Below are 20,816 nucleotides of genomic sequence, written 5' to 3' on the forward strand. Positions count from 1 at the left end.
CAGCACCATTAGCTAAAGTGAAAAGTATAGAAGGGTAGCAGTCTTCAAACTTCACATCTCCAGAGGATCCTCAGTCTCAACCCAGAACTGTTCTGGTTCCGTGGCTGAGGCCAGCAGCCTGTGATGGATGGCAATGGAGCCATTTTTATCTCTTCAGATACAGGAATCAGAGGCATGGAGTGGTGGGAGAACACCACAAGCACTACTTCTCCGAGGAGCTGTCCTCTCCAAGAGAGGAGACTGTTGTGGACATGGGTGTGCCAAGTAGATCTCTACAATGGAGGAAGGTCATCATCCTTTTCTGACTCCAGACTGAACAAACCTCCTGAGTCAAATCTCCTGTGTCAATTGTGCTGTGTCAAATCTCTTTTGAGACAAACTGTTTGTCTTAAAGTTTTCTTACTGGGTACACCAATCCTAGTGGACTCTATAGAGCAGAAGGAGTAGAAACAGCTTATACATGTATTCTGCTATGTGAACTAAAGGTTGAAAACACGAGTCACAAGAGTCAGCTTTGGGAGTGTCAGGCAGGTAGAAGATGCAATCACTGAGACTTTGAGTTTGCAACAGATAAAAGTGATTGGAAAGAAGCTTTCCTCATTACTCCACATTGAGAAATCCCGTTCTCATGGAGACTTTGCAAATCTGTAAGGTGAAAGTGGCTGCTGAGATTTCTTTAGATGCCTCAGAAATTTGCAAGCGTTAAAGGCAATGCAAATCTTTATCCATTCTGCTTATGCTGCAGGCCCTGTAAGAATGAGCAAAGAGAAAAATGATCAAATGATCTGGCAAATAGCTATGAGATTCATATTTGTTTAGGTCTCTATTAGTCCACAAAAGTGAAGAAAGAAATGATTTTTCAACACGGGCTCAACTGCTAATGATTTTTCAACTATACTTCAAGATGTATCTTATGGGAAATTCTTGAAATGAATAAAACAAAGCAGAAAGTACCTGAGCAGACAACGCTGGCATCTTCATTGTGGCCACAGTTATGTCTTGACCAACCGTTGTGGGAGCATTCCCATAGGTAAAATTCATTGCCTTTGCACTGTACATCATCCAGGAAAATAACTCCAGAGCCTTCCCCAAACTGGGCAGCTCCTGGTGCTGACATGGGCTCGCCACACCCAAGCTGTCTGCAAATGACCTGAGCATCATTGATATCCCAGAAATCATCGCAGACTGTTCCCCATTGTCCTTTGTAAAAAATTTCAACACGCCCCTCACATCGATTATCACCATTCTCCAGCCGCAGAGACATTTCTAGCAAAGACAGAGCAGAAGCAAATTACACACAGCCCTAATTCTAACCTCACGCTTGTGCCAGATGTGGGATTGTGTTACAAAATGACTAGAGAAAAAGCAATTCTGCAGAATGGGGCTGTTCGTGCAGCCTGATGTGCCTTTTGGAGCAGGAAAACCTCCCTCTGATGCTCTCACCATACTCACCACACTTGCACCATAATTAAACAAGGAGATACAAAGACCAGATTTTTATAAAAATGGTGTTAGTGGCCATTTGCTCTGTAGAAGGTCAGTGAATCTTTGGAGCACCAGAATGAATTAAGGAAGCCTGAATTCCCTGAGAACTACTCCTAGAGAAGCTAAGCAGGCACATGTGACTGACATTTTGCTCTTCTGCCATGATGAATTTCTTAAAGTGTGTCCAAGATTTTCCCTCCTGGCATTGTGGTTTGTTGAGTGGTGGGGTAGGCTAGGGGAGTCTGATTTCCAATCAGTAACAAGTTACGCATTACACACCTTATACTGTTTTAAGGTGTTTTCCCAACATTTGAGCCATACATAATCATCTACAACTTCTGAAAAACTAAAGTATGGAATTTGTCCTTCCTCCTCAAATAAATGTTATTTTTTCCCCAAGACTTTCCATCAAACAAAAGCAAAATGTGTTAACAGTACATACCCAGTTTTTAGAATGATCAGTTAAAGAAATGGTAAGACTTACCAGGAGTCCTGTCTCCCCTAGAAGCTGTGGATTAGGAATAAATATGAAAATTTTAAGGTTATCATCTTCAGTTGTATTTCAGCAGAACAAAGATGAAACAAACTTTGCAACGTTTGGTGAGAGTCTCTCTCTTATATTATCTAATTTGTTCTAAAACTAATTTATCTTTTTATAACCTATTATAACCAAGGCAAACACTTCAATTTGCATTGAAAAGTCAAAGCAAGAGTTAATCCTTTAGGAATGGCTTCTGAGATGAAAAAAATAAACCAGTTAAAAATTATGTTCTAGAGAGGCATCCTGGGAAGGGTTCAGTTTGAACATGCTCTGAAATCTGTGTATCTGCGCTGTACCTGCTGGCATCCAGCCGCTTTAGAATACTTATGGGAGAGCCATGCCCATGAAGCCCAAAGTGTGATGTGCCTGCCAAGCCACCAAACACTTCCTCCTCCGGTACCATGTGTGAGACATACTATGCCCCCTTTCTGCCCTCCCATCAATGTCTTCTGAGCATCCTAGACCAGAAGACATGCTGCCCTTCCTCTCACCAGTCCTCACTCCCTGTAACCACCTCTGAAGCATGCAGAGGAGAAAGGAGGGAGGCAGTCAGGCTCTCAATTTCTGCCCTCACTGTGCTTTTCGTGTGTCACACTCCTATAGCTCTGCTGGCTTTGTTGCTATAGCCTTTGCCTAAGGCCGATGATGAGATTTGCAATTTACACAATTCACAGTTTTAATTTCATAAATAAAAACATCCCAAATGTACCTGAGCAACGCACACCAGCATCTTCTTTGTGCCCGCAGTTATGTGTTGACCATCCTCTATGAGAGCATTCCCACAGGTAAGATTCACTTCCAAGGCACTGCACATCATCCAGGAGAATGTCCCCTAGTCCTGGAGAGAAGTAGGCATTTCCCAGTGCAGAGAGAGCTTCTCCACATCCTAGCTGCCTGCACACGACCTCTGCATCATTGAAGTCCCAGAAGTCATCACAGACCGTCCCCCAGCTTCCTTTGTAGTAGACTTCCACACGACCTTCACACCTGTTTCTACCATTTATCAGCCTCAAGGACACTTCTGTGAAAGAGAAGAGAGAGGAGATAAGAGTGACCGAGAAGCAAGGTTCATCAAGCCAAAGCAACACAATGGGACTAAGACTTTCTAATAACTAAATTATCTCTTCTCCCTGAATTTTAATATCACTTAAGGGTTTCTGAGTTTTATTAGAACATGGAAAAAGTTTATCTTTTAAGAGTGTGATGTAGGTCCATCCAACAGGTGGAATTATTGAAATACTGATTTATCTAATACCTTTTATTTTAAAGGACCTTAGACTTAAAGCAACCTAGTCCAGTGAATCCAGTGAAACTCAGAATGTCCTGTCATTTCGGTACTCTACAACAAACAGGTGTACATTTCACCTTCAGTTATGAAATCTCTTTAAAGATTAAAAACCCATGGTTATGTTCATAAAAACTGTGTAGATCAGTATCGCTACTTTCATTATGGTCAAAATACACTACATTTTAAGAAGCTATTTTCATGCATAAACTACTGAATAAACTAAATGAGATTTACATTTTTAATAATTAACAAGAAGTTGCTTTTGCTATAGAAAATTCCAAATAAAAATGATTGAATATGAAATTTAAATTACCAGGTATTTCAGTTCCTGTAGAAGCTGTGAGAGAAGAAAACAGAGAAAAAGAACATTTTAGCCATCAGTGTTTATAAAATTAACTAAATTTGTAGAACATAATACTTCTTTACAAAGTCTACTTTTATTTCAGAAAGCATTCAACATCTAGTTAATTCAGCTGTTTGCAATATGTGCGTTCGAAGATGATAAAAATGATAAGACATGAGATTATAAACTGACTTTCCTTACTAACAACTTGAAAATCAGTGGAGAACAGGATAAGACTTTGAAACTTTTGTTACTATTTGACAGATGTAGAAAAATTTGTCAGGGTTACAACTGGCTGAGTACCCAAGACCACCAGAAGTCTAAGTACATCCTTCCTCAGAGGGATCTGACAGAGCCCTGGTTCCTTCTCCTCCTTGCATCCTGTCCCCCAGACTGCAGAAGAGTCACAGCTCTAAACCTCTGGATTTGGTCCTTAGTATGAAACTCAAATAATTATTCTGCAGACATTCAGTAGAAGCTTTGTCAAGGAAAGGCATGTGGGATTAGGACCTGAGCTCATGAGATGTCTCCTGTGTGAAAACCTGTTAGTGCTGTAAAGGCAGAATGTGCCTCGGGATTGGATTTTGCTGCTCTGCTCTAGTCTGGTGGCAAGCAAATAGGATTGGTTAATGCAGATTGCAGATTATTTAAATAATATGATTGTTGTACAAAAATACTGGATGTACTCTGAGTGACACTGATTAAAATACTCTAAAAGTTTTCACAGCTTATCTGTGCAGAAGTTTGCAATAACTGATTTTGATCAAATTAGGAAAGAGGGAAATTCTCTGTGTAGGAAAGAGCCTTGTTACTTGCAACAGAACCAAAATTCTTCTGAGAAAAGGGTTTTCTAGTTCAGGGGAGCAATTTTCAATTTGACAAAATTTAAAATTAAACTTAAAACCAAAGCGTAGTTTTAAAGTTTAAAGTTAAATGAACTTAAAAGCAAAATTTAAATTAAATTTAAATTAAATTAGAGTATTTCTTATCGTGACTCTTTTTGATAAAGCAAATATATCACTGTGTACCTGAGCAAATGACACTGGCATCGTGCCGGCTGTCACACTTCTCTCTATACCACCCCCTGTGAGAACACTGCCACAGGTAGTTCTCATCCCCTCTGCACTGCACATCATCCATGACAATATATCTCGGGCCGTGAGTAAAGGTGACATTTCCTGAAGATGATACAGCATGTCCACAAGCCTGCTGGTTACAGACAACGTCTGCATCATTTATATCCCAGGAATCCTCACAAATGGTCCCCCAGGTTCCTCTGTAAAGTATTTCAACACGCCCTTCACACTGGTTCCATCCATTCACCAACCTCACTGACAATTCTTTGAAAGAAAAAAGAGAATTTCACTGAACCTGGGATATTATTAATATTATTATTTTTTGCTAAGGAGGAATTAAGGTGGAACACAGCAGGTTAGAGGACAGACAGATTTCCATGCCATGATTATTTCACTAGTTAGCCATGCACACACATTTTCAACCTACCCAGAAACTCCTGCTTTTCAGAGTCCCTGGGGTAAAACCATGCTCCTTAAGCTACTGCCTACCCTATCTGAAGACAGTGAATCCTGAATAGTTCAGTCTCTGCAACACAGGATCCACAGCGCTGATGTTCTGAATAAACTGTAGTTGTGAACTTTCACGTAACTCTGCATGTACAAAGCCATGCCTCATTTATCCAGACCTAACATTTACATGGGTATAAGTTGTGGAAGATCTTGACTTTGTTCCATGTTTCACTCTAACAGAACAAAAATGTTGAGCATCTGTTTGGTACCTGGGCTACAGTGTTGTATTATTTTAAAGGGAAGTCCCTTCCAACATGAAAAGAGCAATGTCCAGGCTTCTTGATTAACATCCATCAGTGTTTTTAGCTCTACAAATTCAGTTCTAAAACATCAAAACTTGTTGATATTAAAGGTAATGACACAAATTTAAGAAGCTTACCTGTTGTTTCAGATCCTGTGGAAGCTGCAGATGAGAAAAAAAAAAAAACACAGTTCATTTTTAGGTGGAATTTTCAGTCACTGCAGTAATAATTGAATCTATTGATGAAATATGAGAAATTGCACATTAAAAATACAGTAATACACATAATAATGTTCCTTTTGTCAGTACTATTACACAGGCCAATAACAGAAGCTAGACCAGTTCTGAGATATATTAGCTTATGATTGTAAGGAAAATATGAATTATAAATTTATAAGGTTGTTAGTGATTAAAAAAAAAAATGTTATAAATGAGACAATGTAATCACTAGGGAAGAACTCCAAGGTAATCAAAATAAAAACAAGGGATTTGATTTGATGTGTTTGGAGTACTACAGATGTTACTAGAAATGTTACTAGAAAGTAGAAATATTCTCAGAATTTGAAGAAGCAGTGATGGCCATTGTTTCTTTTTTTGATGGTTGCTTGCTGGCTTTCTGAAGACTTAGGCTAATGAGGAAGCTCAGGTAGCAGCAGAGAAAAGAGAAAAGCTAAAGGTCTAAGCTATTCTTTGAAGTACAGCAGTGAATCCTATGTCAAGACCAGGGGTTTCTTGTAAGGTGTAAGTTCAGGGTACTAATTTCCTTGTAGACCTGTAACTGACATACATTTTGGTGCGGTATGGGTTGCGTTATTACAGTTAACCAGTAAAGGGTGAGGACGGGCTGTTCAGAGTTCAGCCGATCGATGTCCAGGCAGGCGGTTACTCTCAGTGACTGCGTGAGCCACTGTTTGTACCACCGCTAACACAATAAAAACTTTGTGTTAAAATTTGCAAAGATAAGCTGTGCGGGGTGGCTCAGACACCAGGCTGGACCTGCCCTCTGTGTCTGCTCTGGCACTTCTCCCATGGGGTGGCTCCCTTTGCTGCATGCCGGTTATCAGATAACCAGGCATCAAAGGAACCTCCACATCAGGAGGAGCAGGAAATAATACCAGGTGATATACAGAAGCAGTTAGCTAAATGGTTTTACTGCCCCTGGTAGCTCTGTTGGACCGTTAGCCCATTTTCACTGAAAGATCTAACCTAGACTGAAATACCAATGGGGCATACGTAGCAATTTTTCAATTTATTTAGTAGATTTTTTTAGTTCATCGATGTGGAAATCATTAACAAGCACCGCTGCATAATAAGAAAAAACAGTTATTACACTGGACTGCTGCAGGAGGTGAAAAAATAGCTTCAAACATGCAGGTCCTGCCTGGTTTGCTTGGGGCAGGCAGCAAAGCAGCAGGATGCCCACCCCGTGCAGCTCGGCCCTTTGGCTGGCCATAGCTGTGCACCGGGCAGGTGAGTGGAGGTTCTGGATGAGAGGAATAAATCAGCAGGTTTTTGAAATAGTGGGATGGTTTTTTCTGCCTACATTCAGCTTGTGGTCTGCCCGGTGAGGTAAGGCTGCTAAACACACCTGAGCAAACCACGCTGGCATCTTCCACGTGTATGCAGTTGTGGACCGACCACCCTCTGCTGGGGCACTCCCAGAGGTAAGCCTCGTTCCCTTTGCACTGCACGTCGTCGAGAAGGATCTCTCCTGAGCCTTGACTAAAACTGGCATTTCCAGGGGCAGAAAGAGCCCTGCCACACCCCAGCTGGCTGCAGACGACCTCAGCATCCTTCAGGTCCCAGGAGTCATCGCAGACGGTGCCCCAGCTGCCCTGGTAATAGACCTCGACACGGCCTTCGCATCGGTTCCTTCCATTCACGAGCCTCAGGGACAAGTCTTTGGAAGGCCAAAAATAAGAGAGTTATCTGTGAGGGATGCTCCCACACCACCAGGCTTTAAGTGGGCTGTTGCAAATTTGAGGCAACAATAAGAACTTCTGATAAGTAAAGTTAGGACATTGACCAGAAATATTAACAATCTTTTTTTTTTTTTTTTTTTTTTGAACTGAAACTTGTGAAATTTGACCTATACATTAAAAACTTAAAGAAATAAACTGAATACATTGAAAACTTAAAGATACAGCATATTCCTAACACAAAAGGTTGGGATTAATGTATGATATGATATGTATGATATACTTGCAAATACTCCTCTTCATAAACTCTGTACATATACTAAATAATTATATTAGGCAATTATTTACTTTGTCAGTAAAATCAATTACCAGGAAAATTACCAGGAACTTCAGACATCAAAGAAGCTGGGAAAAAAAAAAAAAAAAAAAAAAGAGAGTGAGAAAGATTAGTTTATAACAAATTGTACTAAACACAGTGAGCAGAAGTTTACCTACATGGCTAGGAAAAAAAAAAAAAAAAAGACAACACAAAACCAACCCTCAATACATTGGGATTTTGTCATTATAAGCTAATTTATAGTTTTAAAATGTACAGTAGTATGTATTTTCACATTCAATAATATCTCCAAGGAAAGACCTTTTTCTACATCACATATGGAAATTGCTAGTTATTTTCTCAATGATTCATAGGAATGACTAATTGAATTTATCCTTTAGGTGAGAAGCAATGCCAATAGCCAGATGGACAACCTTTGAATGGGGCTTGGAATAGGCTATACTCTATCAGAAAAGAAAACATAACCATTCTGCTTCTTATAGCTTATTATTAAAAGATTTTGAATGTGAAGGCTAATGCGTAGGTTACAGTACTCTCTTAAGAAGTATTTGTTGAATTGCAGAGGGGATATCCTGTAAACCTCAACAGTTATTTTAGTAGTTCAGTTCCCTTTCACTGAGCACCAGGACCTCAGTCTGGCTCACATTTATAGCACATTACTGACCACGGATGTCAATAAATCTAGTTACCTGCGCAGATGACACCGGCATCTTCCTGGTGAAAGCAGTCATTGGCGAACCACCCGTCATGGGAGCACTGCCAGAGAAAAGCTTCATTCCCTTGGCACTGCACTTCGTCCAGGAGGATTTCTCCTGTGCCTTCACCAAAGAGGGCTTCTCCCACGGCCGCGGTGGCTCTGCCGCACCCGAGCTGACCGCACACCACGTCAGCATCTCTTCTGTCCCAGGAGTCGTCGCAAATTGTTCCCCAGACTCCGTTGTATAACACTTCAACACGGCCCTGACATCTGTTCTGCCCATTCACCAGCCTCAGGGAGAATTCTTTGGGAGACAAAAGGAAACCAGACCAACCCTTAGAGTAGCTGCTATGCTTCCAGGGACACCTGCAGTCTCAGTCTATCAGAGGAAATGCTTCACAACAGCTTCCCAAGGAGCACATCAGCAAGGGAAGCATGCTCTATCCTCTTTGGCTCACCAGACTTGAGCTCCTACGGGTTCAGAACTGAATTTAAAACATCTTCCAAGGGTGATGCACCTGAGTGCCCCTATGGCAATTGCATTAAATTAGCATTATACTGACACAAAGCCATCACCGTCTGGTGGGGACTCTGGCACGTCATATCGTGTTTCCTCTGACCACAATGAATTAAACAAGGCAGTGCTCAGAATAGCAAAGCAGAGGGTCACTGGCCTCATTATTTCTCTTCTGAAGGAAAATTTGAAGGCACGTGGTCCCTTGGGGATTATTTTTGCACTAGGTACATGCAGTCTGAAGCTGAAGAGCTTCATGAAGACCACCGAGTTACCCCTTGCCACTGAGTTGCTTTCAGTTTATTACCTGCATTTGTTATTAATAGTGTCAAAGTGAACAGAAACCCTCTGATGGATGAGAACCTTACTATAAGGAACAGGTATGGTGGTTTTTTTGTATTTTTTTTTCCTACAATACATTAAAATAAAATACATTTTCTACATCACACTAACAAAACCTTAAAAGTACCCGGTGGCATCATCAGTCCTTCAAGCCCGCTAAACATGCAAGATGTCTATTTGAGGAGGCTTTGCTGCAAGCTACAGATTTTGCCAGCATTGATTTTAGAGGAAAACATAAGCGATAGGGAGGTAGGACTGAGCAACACTGAGCACAGTACCTGATGCCTGCAGACCCCCACCATGCAGCAGTAGCATCCACACAACGGTCAGCATGGGTTTCATTTTAACTGCGCTCCTATAATGCTGATAAAATGTTTCAGAATTTATAAATGTGTAGATATAAAGGGGTGTGTTCTGTAGCTTGATCAGCCTTATTTTTTTTTTCTAAGTACGTTCATGATTTCATACAATGGAGATGCTTTTAACTTTTAAAAACATCCTCCTGATTTTTTTTGGCAAGACTTTTGTTAGCTTGATTTTTTGGTTACCTTAATTATCATTTCAATCCCTTCTCCTTTATGGAAACACTGGCCAAACCCTCCCCTTACCAGACCCAATGGCAGCCACTGGTTCAGGAGGAACCGGCTGCGTGCAGCCAGGGAGAAAATTACTGATACCAAGTGGAAAACAATGGCAGGATTCTTTCACCTCTCAGTTTCTCCCCTGTCCTGAAATGGATGCAGGTGTCTGTTGTGCTCCCTGTCCCCTCATGTCTGCTGGACCCAGGTGTCCCCAGCTGGGTGGCTGTAGCCCCATTGCAGCCCTGGGCAGGAGAGTGCCTGAAAATAAAAGCATCATTGGAGCAATGGACAGCCTTGGCTGCTAGGAAACAAAATGCTTTTTTTCAAAACTCAATGCCAGACATCCCTCCAGAGTGCACAAATTCTAGCCTGAATTTTCAGATTAATTGGGCCTTTGAAAATTGTTAATTTTCAGTCTCGTACTGAAACAGAAGGCTGAGGGCTGAAATTTCCAGCTTTCTTACTTCCCAGCCTTAGGAAAGCATTTCACCTGATGCCTGGATTAATCCGTGCAGGCTTGGCAGAGAGAAGGGCACTTGTCTTCCTCAACAATACGTGCCTTAGAGACATCCAACAAACTCTTATGAAACAAAGGGGACTTGTTTCATGCTGGCATGGCTCAGATCGAGAGTTTACTTTACATGCACAGGGTGCAGCTTCCAAATACAACGCTGCCCAGGAGCTCAAAGAGAAAGTGAAGCAACAGGTTCTTGGCTGCCCTCCTGCATCTGGGGCTTTGCAGTCAGCTTTCTGAAGCTCCAGGATCCAGCATTTTGGAGAGGGTGGTTTTGCTACATTGATATTGTCATGCTCTTTGCATGGGAGAACAGGGCCCTCACAGCAGCCTAATTCAATTCTCATCAGGTCTCATGCAAAAAAGCTCTGCTCGTATCCAGGTTGAGCAATGAGAGGTGGTGATGAATGCCAAAAGGTGGATGCTTTAAGTCAGGTTTTCTATGGATTTTTACCCAATACCTACAGTAAAAAACAACAAGCAGAAATGATGAAGGAGATAAAGCAAGGAGTAACAAGACCTTGACAGGTGTTAGGAAGTTATTTGCACTGCCTTCGAGAAGGGAGAGGAGGGAAGCAAAAGAAACACAAAGGGAAAAAGCCATATGGGCCATCTACTAAAAACATAAGGACTTCATCCCCAGCCTGGTAGATGGGCTGATGTGCTGCAGCTGTTTAAAAAACACATTTTATCTCTTCTGATTAGTGACTCATCACCATAGAAAACTTCCTTACTCTCAGCAGGTTTTTATGATGACAACTGAGGACAAAAAAAAATCGCAGCCCTCATACAGAAAGAGGAGGAAAGGGAAAAGCTTTCTCTTGGAAACTACAGTTTCTGAAATTAGGAAAAAAAATAAAAATAAAAATAAATATTACTGTCATTCAAACACAGTGTGTTCTTTAGTACAGTGGCAGTGCAATTCCTTTCTACTTTACAGCCTGTAACTAATTCATTTATTTGAGAAAGGAAAAAGCTGCTCGGATGGGTACTAATTGGTTCAGGGCAAAAGAGGTAATCCAGGGGTTATTCTAGCAAATGAAAACAAATGCCACTCCCAGTGACCCAGCTGGGTTTCCTCAGCTAAGCAGGACTTTGTAAAAATATGTTTTTCATGTCAGAGTTCTTGAGCCTGAGATAGAAAGTCTCCCAAAATACACAAACTACTGTGAGAATTTCAGTATCTCCTTGTTTGTTTTTTTTTTCCCAGTTAGATTTAAACTGCCAAAACAAATACAAATTAAATTAAAAACAAACATGAAAACAAAAGCAAGCTATCAAAATAAAGAAAAATAAATTGCAAAAATCAGTTCTCCTTGTAACACAAGCCATTTAACAAAAAATGTGCAAAAACTGATGTTTGTGCTCAGAGATGCTTGACAGCAAAAGCCAGCAATTATTCTTATCTTGAAATTGTTGCAGACAAAGGGCAATGGTGAGCTCTCTAAGGAAATGTATTTGCTGTTTCCCCTGAGTTTATTAAGCATAGTGGGCAGGTCAGAAACCCAGCTGCAGCCTCTCTCTGCCTGACCTCCAACTCAGGTTAGATTCTGGTGCAATCTATGAAAAAAAAGCTTGGTTGGTGAGACTGTTATTTAAAACAGGTGAAAGTGATCTCTGCACTATATTCGTTTAATGATTTAATTAGAACATGGTACAAGTGTGGGTATTAAAGAACATCTAAGCTAGAACCCTAAACAGGTTAACTGCTTAGTTCAGTCTGATGTCAATAAGTATCTGCCGGCTTTTGTGGCAAGGCATGGGAAGAAAGAAGTGAAAACAAGAAAAGCTGTGTTTCTTACTCAGACCCTGCAAAAGCAAATTAGCTCTTTTTAGTTTCAGTCTACAAAACATGGGGATTTATTATTAAAAACTGGAAAATGAATCTGGTAGCTATGGGATCCAGAAAAAAAAAAAAAAAAAAAAAAAAAAAACAATGTTTATTTATACCCTATTATAAATATTTTTATAATATGTTCCTGGGAAGGAGGCCTACAGAGTTGAATTATTGGTCCATACTCCAAAATTAGAATAGAAGGATAAGCAGGACAGCAAAGCACAGGAAATTCAGCATACAAACAAACAAACAAGAATTTTGTTTCTAAGACCTGTTTTAACCCCAGTGTTGGCCAAATATGTTGCATGAGTTCACTGGGGACAGCACGCTGGCAGGAACTCACACAGTCTGTCAAATGTCTTTTTTCCCCCCCCCAAAAAAAATTGCATATTTGAAAACAGATTGCTTTGACTCCATCCTGTTTCCATGAAACACCTTCTTAAGAAGTGCCACTTTGGGAGAGTTGTTCAAGAATTTGCAGTTTCATCAGCGTTACAAGCACTTGTACCTTCATGCTGTGTATAGGTTAGTTTTAGTTCAGTAATTATCCCCTCCTGACTTAGCTCATACTACACTGCTTGGCACTTTTAATGGATATTAACATGTTGTTTTTTATGTTCTGGGTAAGTCCTGAGTAGCCAAACTCCTCTCAATCACAAAGCAAATAACTGTGGGGAAAATAATGATAATAATAATAATAATTAATAATAATAATTTCATTGCAATCAGCAACCAAAAGTTTTAAACAATGAACAAAATTCTTCCTTCTGGGAAGCAAATACAAGATTTCTTTTGATCCTTATATGATATCTTGATGAGACCTGAAAAATCTCCTGATTGAGATTCAATCTCTTTAATGAGATTTACAGTTTTTGTCTGGTTTAGGATGTATCCAAAAACCCATAAGTCAGTGTGAAGGCTTCCAATTGATTTGACAAGCCCTTGTATCAGATTATATGGGTCAGCCTTAAATATTGGAAACAGAACACCTTTAACAGCTCAGTGTCTTTTGAATTTGGAAGTATTTAATCTAGAGAATTGGAAATGTACTGGAAAAACACCAGCAAAATGTACCTAAAGAGAAAGGTGAGAAGATTACTTTGCATGGCCAGGAAGGACAGGGCAAGAAGTAAGGGGCTTGAACAGCAACAGTGAAAGACAGGGGAAGGCATTTTGAAAAGCCTTTCCAACAGTGATGCTCATTTCAGTAATGAGCCTTGGGCAGCACAAGGAGAGATTGTCTTGGCTGCAGTGGAGGTTTTAAAGTTTGGGCAGCATCTGCTGGGAAGATGTGGTGGTAGTGATAAGGGTGCACCCTATACAGTTCAGCTCCCTTACAGTACCTTGTAACCACGCACTCAGAGGTACATCCAGCACTCACACGGCACAGAGATACTGCCCTCATCTTCACAGCACTATGTAGAAGTGTTTCATGATACAATGGATGGGCAGAACACAGAATGCTGGAGGGAAAGCTTTCCCTCCAACAACGTGAAGATACACACCTGCACAGGTGTTCATCACGGGCACGCAGTGGGCTTTTTTCCACATACAGTGAAGAGTGAGATAGGTATTTGCAAGAGCCCAGGTTGCAGTGGGCATGGGGGCTGCTTGGGTGGAAGATGATTCTCAGGGACTATGTCAGCCACATGGTTTGGAGGGAACTCAGGGTTGAGGGACATACCGATAGGTAGTTCCTTTGAAGTCCCCAGTGGGTTGTGTAGTGCTTGTATGTGACACTGGGGAGAGGGTAACAGAAAACTCAAAGAGAAGTCATTTCTCCACCAGGCATCACTGATCTATTCTCTGGCTTCCCACGGCCAGAAATTTTCTGTAAATTTGCATGTGCCTGGCAAGTTTTTGATCCAACAGACCACACTCCAACACAGCAAAGCATTCATTAGTATTTTAATCACAGAGATATTCATTCAAAACAAAAAAATAAATTATTGTTTTGTAAACATTCCTTCATTCAATTTTACAAAAGGCACGTATGGGACTGTTGCTGCTGAAGCATCCTGGCGGCTCACAGTATGTGACTGTCCTGTAATCATTTAGCAGATGATACTGATTTTCGGTCTCACATTATCCTCTGCAAAAGCGGTTTCTTCAGTGCAGGTTTCACAAGAAAGCCAGCAAGAACTAAAACGATGATGACCAGGGTGGCAACAGCACCAGTAAGTGGCCCAAGCACATTCCCAGCTGCAGCAGGAACCGCGTGGGGAGGAGACGCGGTAGAGTCCAGCTTTGTGAGGGAAGGCAGAAGGGCTTGGTCTCATGCCAAGGGCCTGGGCTCAAAGAGCAGCTCTGTTAAAAGGGGTGCTCCCTAGATTGCAGCCAGAATTAAGCTAAAGTCTAATTTCATTGCTCTTTGAGCAGGCTTTGTATTAGCAGGGATTACAGCTTAACTATGCAGATGTCATTAGCAGAAGACAACTGAGGGAATTAAACATTTCTGAAGAAGCCTGGGAGCTTGTTTCTCAGGAATAGAGCTGGCAATCACATTACACAATCAGATTGAGCTAATTAGTTCAATGGAGTGATAGCACTATTGGGTTTATATGTGCCCTCTGTTTTGGTGCCACCAAAGCGGTTACCATTATTCATGCATGCAGGTGAAAATAGTTTGCAAGGTGTTGAGAGAAGAAGGATATCATAGACATTAGAGTTAGCCAAACAATGCCTTCCTGTTTACAGTGGAGTTAGCATAAGCAGATTTCAGGGACAGATGTCAGAAACAAACAGAGCTATGGCATTTTTTCACGAAGACCTAAGTAGTCTCAGAGTAAATAAGAGAGAAATTTATTCAGCTTCACCGGTGTTCCTGCTCTGAGCACCTTCTTCTCGAAGCTTCAGAGGTCCGACAACAACATCTACTTTCTCCTGGGTAGGGCTTGTGTCTCTCTTGAACCTACTCAGGCAGCCCTGGTAGCAGTGGGAGGAGTAGTCCCCGAGCCTGCACACCACTAGCTGACACCGCAGGTAGACTAATGAGTAGCGGTTAATGAACTCAAAGGCATTAAATTTGAACCGAGCAAAGTGGCTGTTGGGGGTGTAGTATACGGCATAGGAAGAATCTCTAGCACATCTGAAAAGGAATGAGGAAGAGAATTAGTCACCATGGATTTACACGTGGACATTCCTGAAAAAATGCAGTAGATTAAAACATAACCAGGCACTGAGAACACCAAGGGATAATAGTGCAACTTTCAGAGTATCTCAAAGTATAATTAAGTCCATGAAGAAGCTAGAGCAGAGCTGACTCATTTTTTCCTGAAGAAAAGGACACCAAGTGGTGAAGAGGGGAGAATGGACCCTTTGCTGAATGTCTGTGGCACAAAAAAATGGGCCTGGTGCTTGACCTGGTTCTGGAGGTTTTACTAAAACGTTAATGCATGTGGTAGAATAGATTTCTGCTGCCAGTTTTCACCTCCTAATCTAACTCACTCCCAGCACTTTGAGTTTTGCATATAGGACAAGGATGAAGTTAGTGAAGCAAAATTTTAGTAATGTTTAGGTGTTGTTTCTTATTCCCAGGCTCATAGTGTAAAAATAAATAAATAAATAAAAACCTTTTAACTTTCTATTGATAATGAGATCCAAACCAATTCACATTGTCTCTATTCTCTTAAAATAAATTGTAGAAAGGATATAACAGCTATGCATCTAATGACTTGAGAAAGTTCTTACCCATTCTCGACTATATCATAGGATAGAGTGCTAAAATCCTGAGGATCAGGTGATGCCACACATGTGTCCACAAACAGCATCAGATTTGGGTCAGAGCTGTGAAGATAAGCTTGAAGGTACAAATTTTGGTTCAGGTCAATGTAGTATGGAGAGTCATGCACTGGCTGCAGGAATGATGAGGAATCATAAAACGTGATGTTCACAGCGTATCTTCCAAACTGATTTTCATTAATGTCTGCAGTATCTTCAGCAACATACATGATTTGTATCCACGTGTTTTGTAACATCTTGCAACTGAGGCGTAAGTGAAGATCCTTTTTCCTCTTGATTATATACTCAGAAGAGGTAACTTTGATCATGTTGGAATAGTTGATTGTACCATTGCTTTCCTGTTTAAGGTGTAATTTAAAATGAGGATTTGCGTTTCTGTCACATTCTATATTCTAAGTTTTGACATAGTAATAAGCAATTAAAAATGTAGTTTCATATTAAAGATAAGCTGCATCTTGGAGCTAAGAAGCTTGATGATGGTCTTTTCTGCTCACATGGAAATAAACCTGCTGATATAAAGTATTCAATTAAACAGAAATTGGTGTAGAAAAGCTCTGTTAAATTCAAGGCAGAGCCAACTCATTACATTTCTGTACAGAACACCGATCATTTAATACACAATCATCCCAGACCTGCATGGCACTTAAACTCATGAGCTTCCTCCCTAGACTCTCATTTCTGGTAAGGATGGGGATTCCCTACAGCAAGGAAAGCTAAAGGCATTAAAACCCCTGGGTCTCAATTCACTTCTTACCACTGAGGACCACAATGGTCTCTCTTGTGTCTCACTTCAAAGTGTGCCCTGCAATTCAGTTCTCCCAGTTCAGTTCAGTTCACCCAGTTTAGTTCAGTTCATACCTCTCGTATTGTCCCACAGCTGTCATAGGGAACGCTGAACACCACCTCGTGTGCTGTAAGTGTTGGCTCACAGTGAGTGTCGTTCAGGGTGACTGTCTCTGCAGAGTAGCCTTGTGACTGGAGATAGTCCCTGCTAACCACCGCATGCATGTAGTCTGGCAAGCACGTAAGGGCTGGTAGAAGAAGATACGATATAACAGTTAAATCAGCAATTTGTTAATGATTGAAGGTTTTAATTGAACTAAACGCTGCTTTTTTTTTTTTCTTAATGTAGAAGGTAGGCTGTTCGCATATCAACCCAGCATATTTCGCATGCATCACTTCCTTTCCCTTGTATCCTTAAATACACACATATATTTATTTTGCAAACAAAAACTATAAACAGGCTTGTCTGCTGAGAAACAGAGTTTCTGTTCTGAAGGGGAACTCACCAATGTTGTGATCTGTTGGGATGGAGGAGTAGTGGGCCTGGAACCCTCTAAATGTGTATCTAGAATCGCTGTGAAAGTGAATGCTCATTAGGTTTGAAGACGATGTGTATGTGAGGAAGGAACCAGCACAAATTCTCCCAAGAAGTGGAGAAGAGTGTGGAGGCCCATCATAGACTTCAATGTAGTCATACTGGCATCTGCTGTTCTGCAACCTGGGGAACAAACATCAGCACCTTGTCAACATGCTCCAGAAACTCTGATTTACCTGCCTAACACGTGATAAAATATTTTAACAGCACATGCTTTATTCATTTTGCATGTAGTTACAAGGAGAAAATACTTCACTAACCCAGTGTTTGTTCAAGCCTTCCAGCTGCTAGATGGTATTGAAAATATCTTTAAATTTGTGAAGGCTGCCTATCTCAAATAAGTCTTCAAGTTTTTCAAGTAAGTTTTGACTCTGTTTTTTGCCCAGGGAATCAATGTTCTACTTACGCAACATCTCTAAATGTGAGCGTAACACGGAAATTATTCTCTACTTGTATTTCCCACACACAGTCAGCGTTGTTTGGATAATTTCCAGGGTAGTTTGGACTCTGCAGCATCCCAGAGGAATTTGAAATTAAGCCACCACAAAAATAAGGTGCTGCAGAAAGAAATAGAAGAGAATTTATTTATAGTAACCTTTAAAAATGGTACTTTTGTTGTACATGGCTAATCTGCAGCTGCTGAAAACCAGGTTTCCTGCTGTCCTCAGGTCATCTTCAGTATTACCCAAATCAAAACAAATATTTGGTTTTGCTGTAGGTTTAATTTCATAGCACATGCTGTCACATCTATGGTGTCAGATCACCATCTTCAGGCTGCTCTGGTGTCTCCTTTCTGTAGTTCTGGTTCTGGGACGGGTTATGACAATCAACATGGAAACGCCTTCCTGTACAGACAGTGTCCCCTCAGACTGCAATAAGCACTCCAGGCAGCTGGGCAAAGTAGGAGATATAATATCTCTTGCTCTACCTATGAGAGTGGCTGCAAAAAGTGTTCATATTCCTGCCAGCATGAGTGCTTTCTTATGCTAAATACAGAGATAATCCTAACAGCTTCCTCACAGGAAGGTGGGCATGAGTTCTGAATTTAATCCCTACAGCATGTGACATACAAAGGAAACCCCTTCCCCACCACTACCACCATTTTAAGTTGCTGCAAAACATCATAGCCCAATGCAGCACACTCCTGGGTGGGCTTTTGGGCACATTCACATCCACACTGATTTCTGATGTGAGTGGTCAAGCTCTTCATCTGAATTCTGCTTTACAATGCAAAAATAGCAGGCTGGATATCGTAACACCTCTAATAAAGGCAAAAATTACCGATTGCATGCCACCTCACTGATAAACTACCTGCTACTATAAATACAAATGGGGAACTCTTCAATTAAAACAGAATTGTTTTGGAAAATGGTGTAAGAGCGCTGTATAGAAATCATGACCTAAAGAAAGCATACTACACACAAGCAATTAATGTCAATATAAGAGCACTGTGCGTGTACAAATAAAAAAGATTCAAAGAACCATGGGAGAGCATTACCTTCTGTAGGTGCTGGGGTGGTCATGGCAGCTGTGAGAGTGGAGGAAGAAGAGCCATGAGTGAGATGTAATGCTCTGAAGAAGGGGTCCCGGGGTGCAGGGCACCACGATGGGGATGAAGGGCTGGAGGGGACAGAAGGCCGGGAGCTCCACGTGGAGCCGCTCCCCTACCTGCACAGATGACACCGGCATCCTCGCTGTGGGCGCAGTTGTGCACGCCCCATCCGTTGTGTCCGCAGAGCAGCAGGGAGGCCTCGTACCCATGGCACCGCAAGTTGTCCAGGAGGATGTGGCCACTGCCGGCGCCGAAGCGAGCGTTGCCTGGGGCGGCTATGGCAGGGCCACAGCCCAGCTGTCGGCACACCACCTGCGCCTCACTCAGGTCCCAGTAGTCGTCGCACACCGTCCCCCAGCTGCGTCCATCCCACACCTCCACGCGGCCCTCGCAGCCGTGCCGGCCGCCGGCCAGCCGCAGGTGGGCACCTGGGACATAGCACGGTGAAGGTGGTCACTGCGTGTCCTGCCTCTCCCACCCACCAGCCCGAACTACCAGCTTGACCCCACACTCTGCTCGCATCCTCCCTGCAGACCCTTCTGTGCCGTCAGGTGTGGGAAGGGCGATCAGGGCTCGGCGAGTGACCCTGGGTGGGTTACCTGCTGTGCTCGTCTCTACTGCGGAGGTGATGTCTGCCAACCAGACTGCTGTGGAGGGCACTGGCTCTGTGGAGGTGCCTTCTGGCAATACAGAGGTCATTGTCACTGCAGTAGTTGTCCCCAGAGTGGGGGTCGACAAGGCGGTGCTTGTCTCCATTTGTGTGGTTGCTGGTGGTAAGGAAGTGATCTCTGTTGACAAGGTGTTTGGCATTGAGTTGGTCATCCCTACTGTGGAGGGTATTGGTGTTGTAGATGTCCTTTCTGTGAGTACAGGTGTTGTAGATGTCCTTTCTGTGAGTACAAAAAACATGACCCACATGAGGACTGTGTTTGTGCAGTGGATATGTCTTTGTGTAAGCTGCAGACCCAGTTCCTGGGGAATTAAGTGAAGGTGGGAGAAATTACTCTTTTGGCATACTCCATCTTGATAGGTCAATGGAGAAAATGGAGGAGGGAAACAGCCAGTTTAAAGTTGTTCTTGAAAGTGGTGTTTACAGATGGTGACACCGGAGAAAGGTACTGCTTGGCACCTGCTCCAAGTCACAGACACCATGGGCCAGGTGAGGCTGGCAGCTCTGCTCTACAGGTTCCTCCTAACTACAGGTGCCAAGTAGGAAATAAATGCCACTTAAAATGTAAGGAACCCAACATGCATGCAGCAACAGAGATATCACAGCAAGCTTTTTGGTATCTCAGGAGGAGGACGTCTGCATATCCCTATGCTGACACAGGTATATTGGGTGCAATTTATAGAAAAAGTATTTAGAATACAAAAAAAAAAAAAAAAAAAAGTGATAGCACCTGAACAGACAACACCAGCATCTTCGTAGTGGTTGCAGTTGTGTCTCCCCCATCCTCTGTGTCTACAATGCCACAGGGCAGGCTCATTTCCCTCGCACTGCAGATCGTCCAGCAGGATGTTGCCTGAGCCTTGGCCAAAATAAGCACTACCCGGAGCTGAAATGGCCTGGCCGCATCCCTGCTGCCTGCACACAACCTGGGCATCGGAAAGGTCCCAGAGATCATCACACACAGTCCCCCACTGTCCTTCGTAATAAAGCTCAACACGACCTTCGCATCTATGCCTTCCATTCAGCAGTCGGAGACCAGTTCCTTAGGGAAAGAGGGAATTGAGCACAGAGTCAGACAAATAAGATGGAAGTGACCTTAAGAAGTTCCATTCTCCTGCCCCAGGCTACCATCATTCCTAGGAGGTGTTTTTCTACCTTAGTGTTAAACACCTGTGAGGACAGAGATGATACAGGCAGAGACCCCACTTTTTTTCTTCCTCTCTGCCAGATCTCTAAATCAGCTGCACATA

At 42.1% G+C, this 20,816-nt stretch overlaps 1 protein-coding gene across 1 annotated transcript; it reads right to left on the reverse strand.

The window, feature by feature from the left end:
- Nucleotides 1–734: 734 nt before the first annotated feature.
- On the reverse strand, nt 735–19,718 carry LOC309880100 (scavenger receptor cysteine-rich domain-containing protein DMBT1-like; the record flags this gene model as incomplete). The annotated part of the gene is made up of 16 exons (XM_082764631.1): nt 735–748; nt 955–1,266; nt 1,970–1,993; nt 2,736–3,047; nt 3,628–3,651; nt 4,686–4,997; nt 5,623–5,646; nt 7,073–7,384; nt 8,430–8,741; nt 15,042–15,313; nt 15,916–16,304; nt 16,825–16,997; nt 17,256–17,467; nt 17,751–17,901; nt 19,013–19,324; nt 19,496–19,718. The coding sequence occupies 16 exons, from the start codon at nt 19,716–19,718 to the stop codon at nt 735–737; spliced, it is 3,378 nt and encodes a 1,125-aa protein (XP_082620757.1).
- Nucleotides 19,719–20,816: the final 1,098 nt, after the last annotated feature.

This window comes from Aythya marila (genome assembly GCF_965140915.1).
Source record: "Aythya marila genome assembly, chromosome: 7".
NCBI classification, from domain to species: domain Eukaryota; kingdom Metazoa; phylum Chordata; class Aves; order Anseriformes; family Anatidae; genus Aythya; species Aythya marila.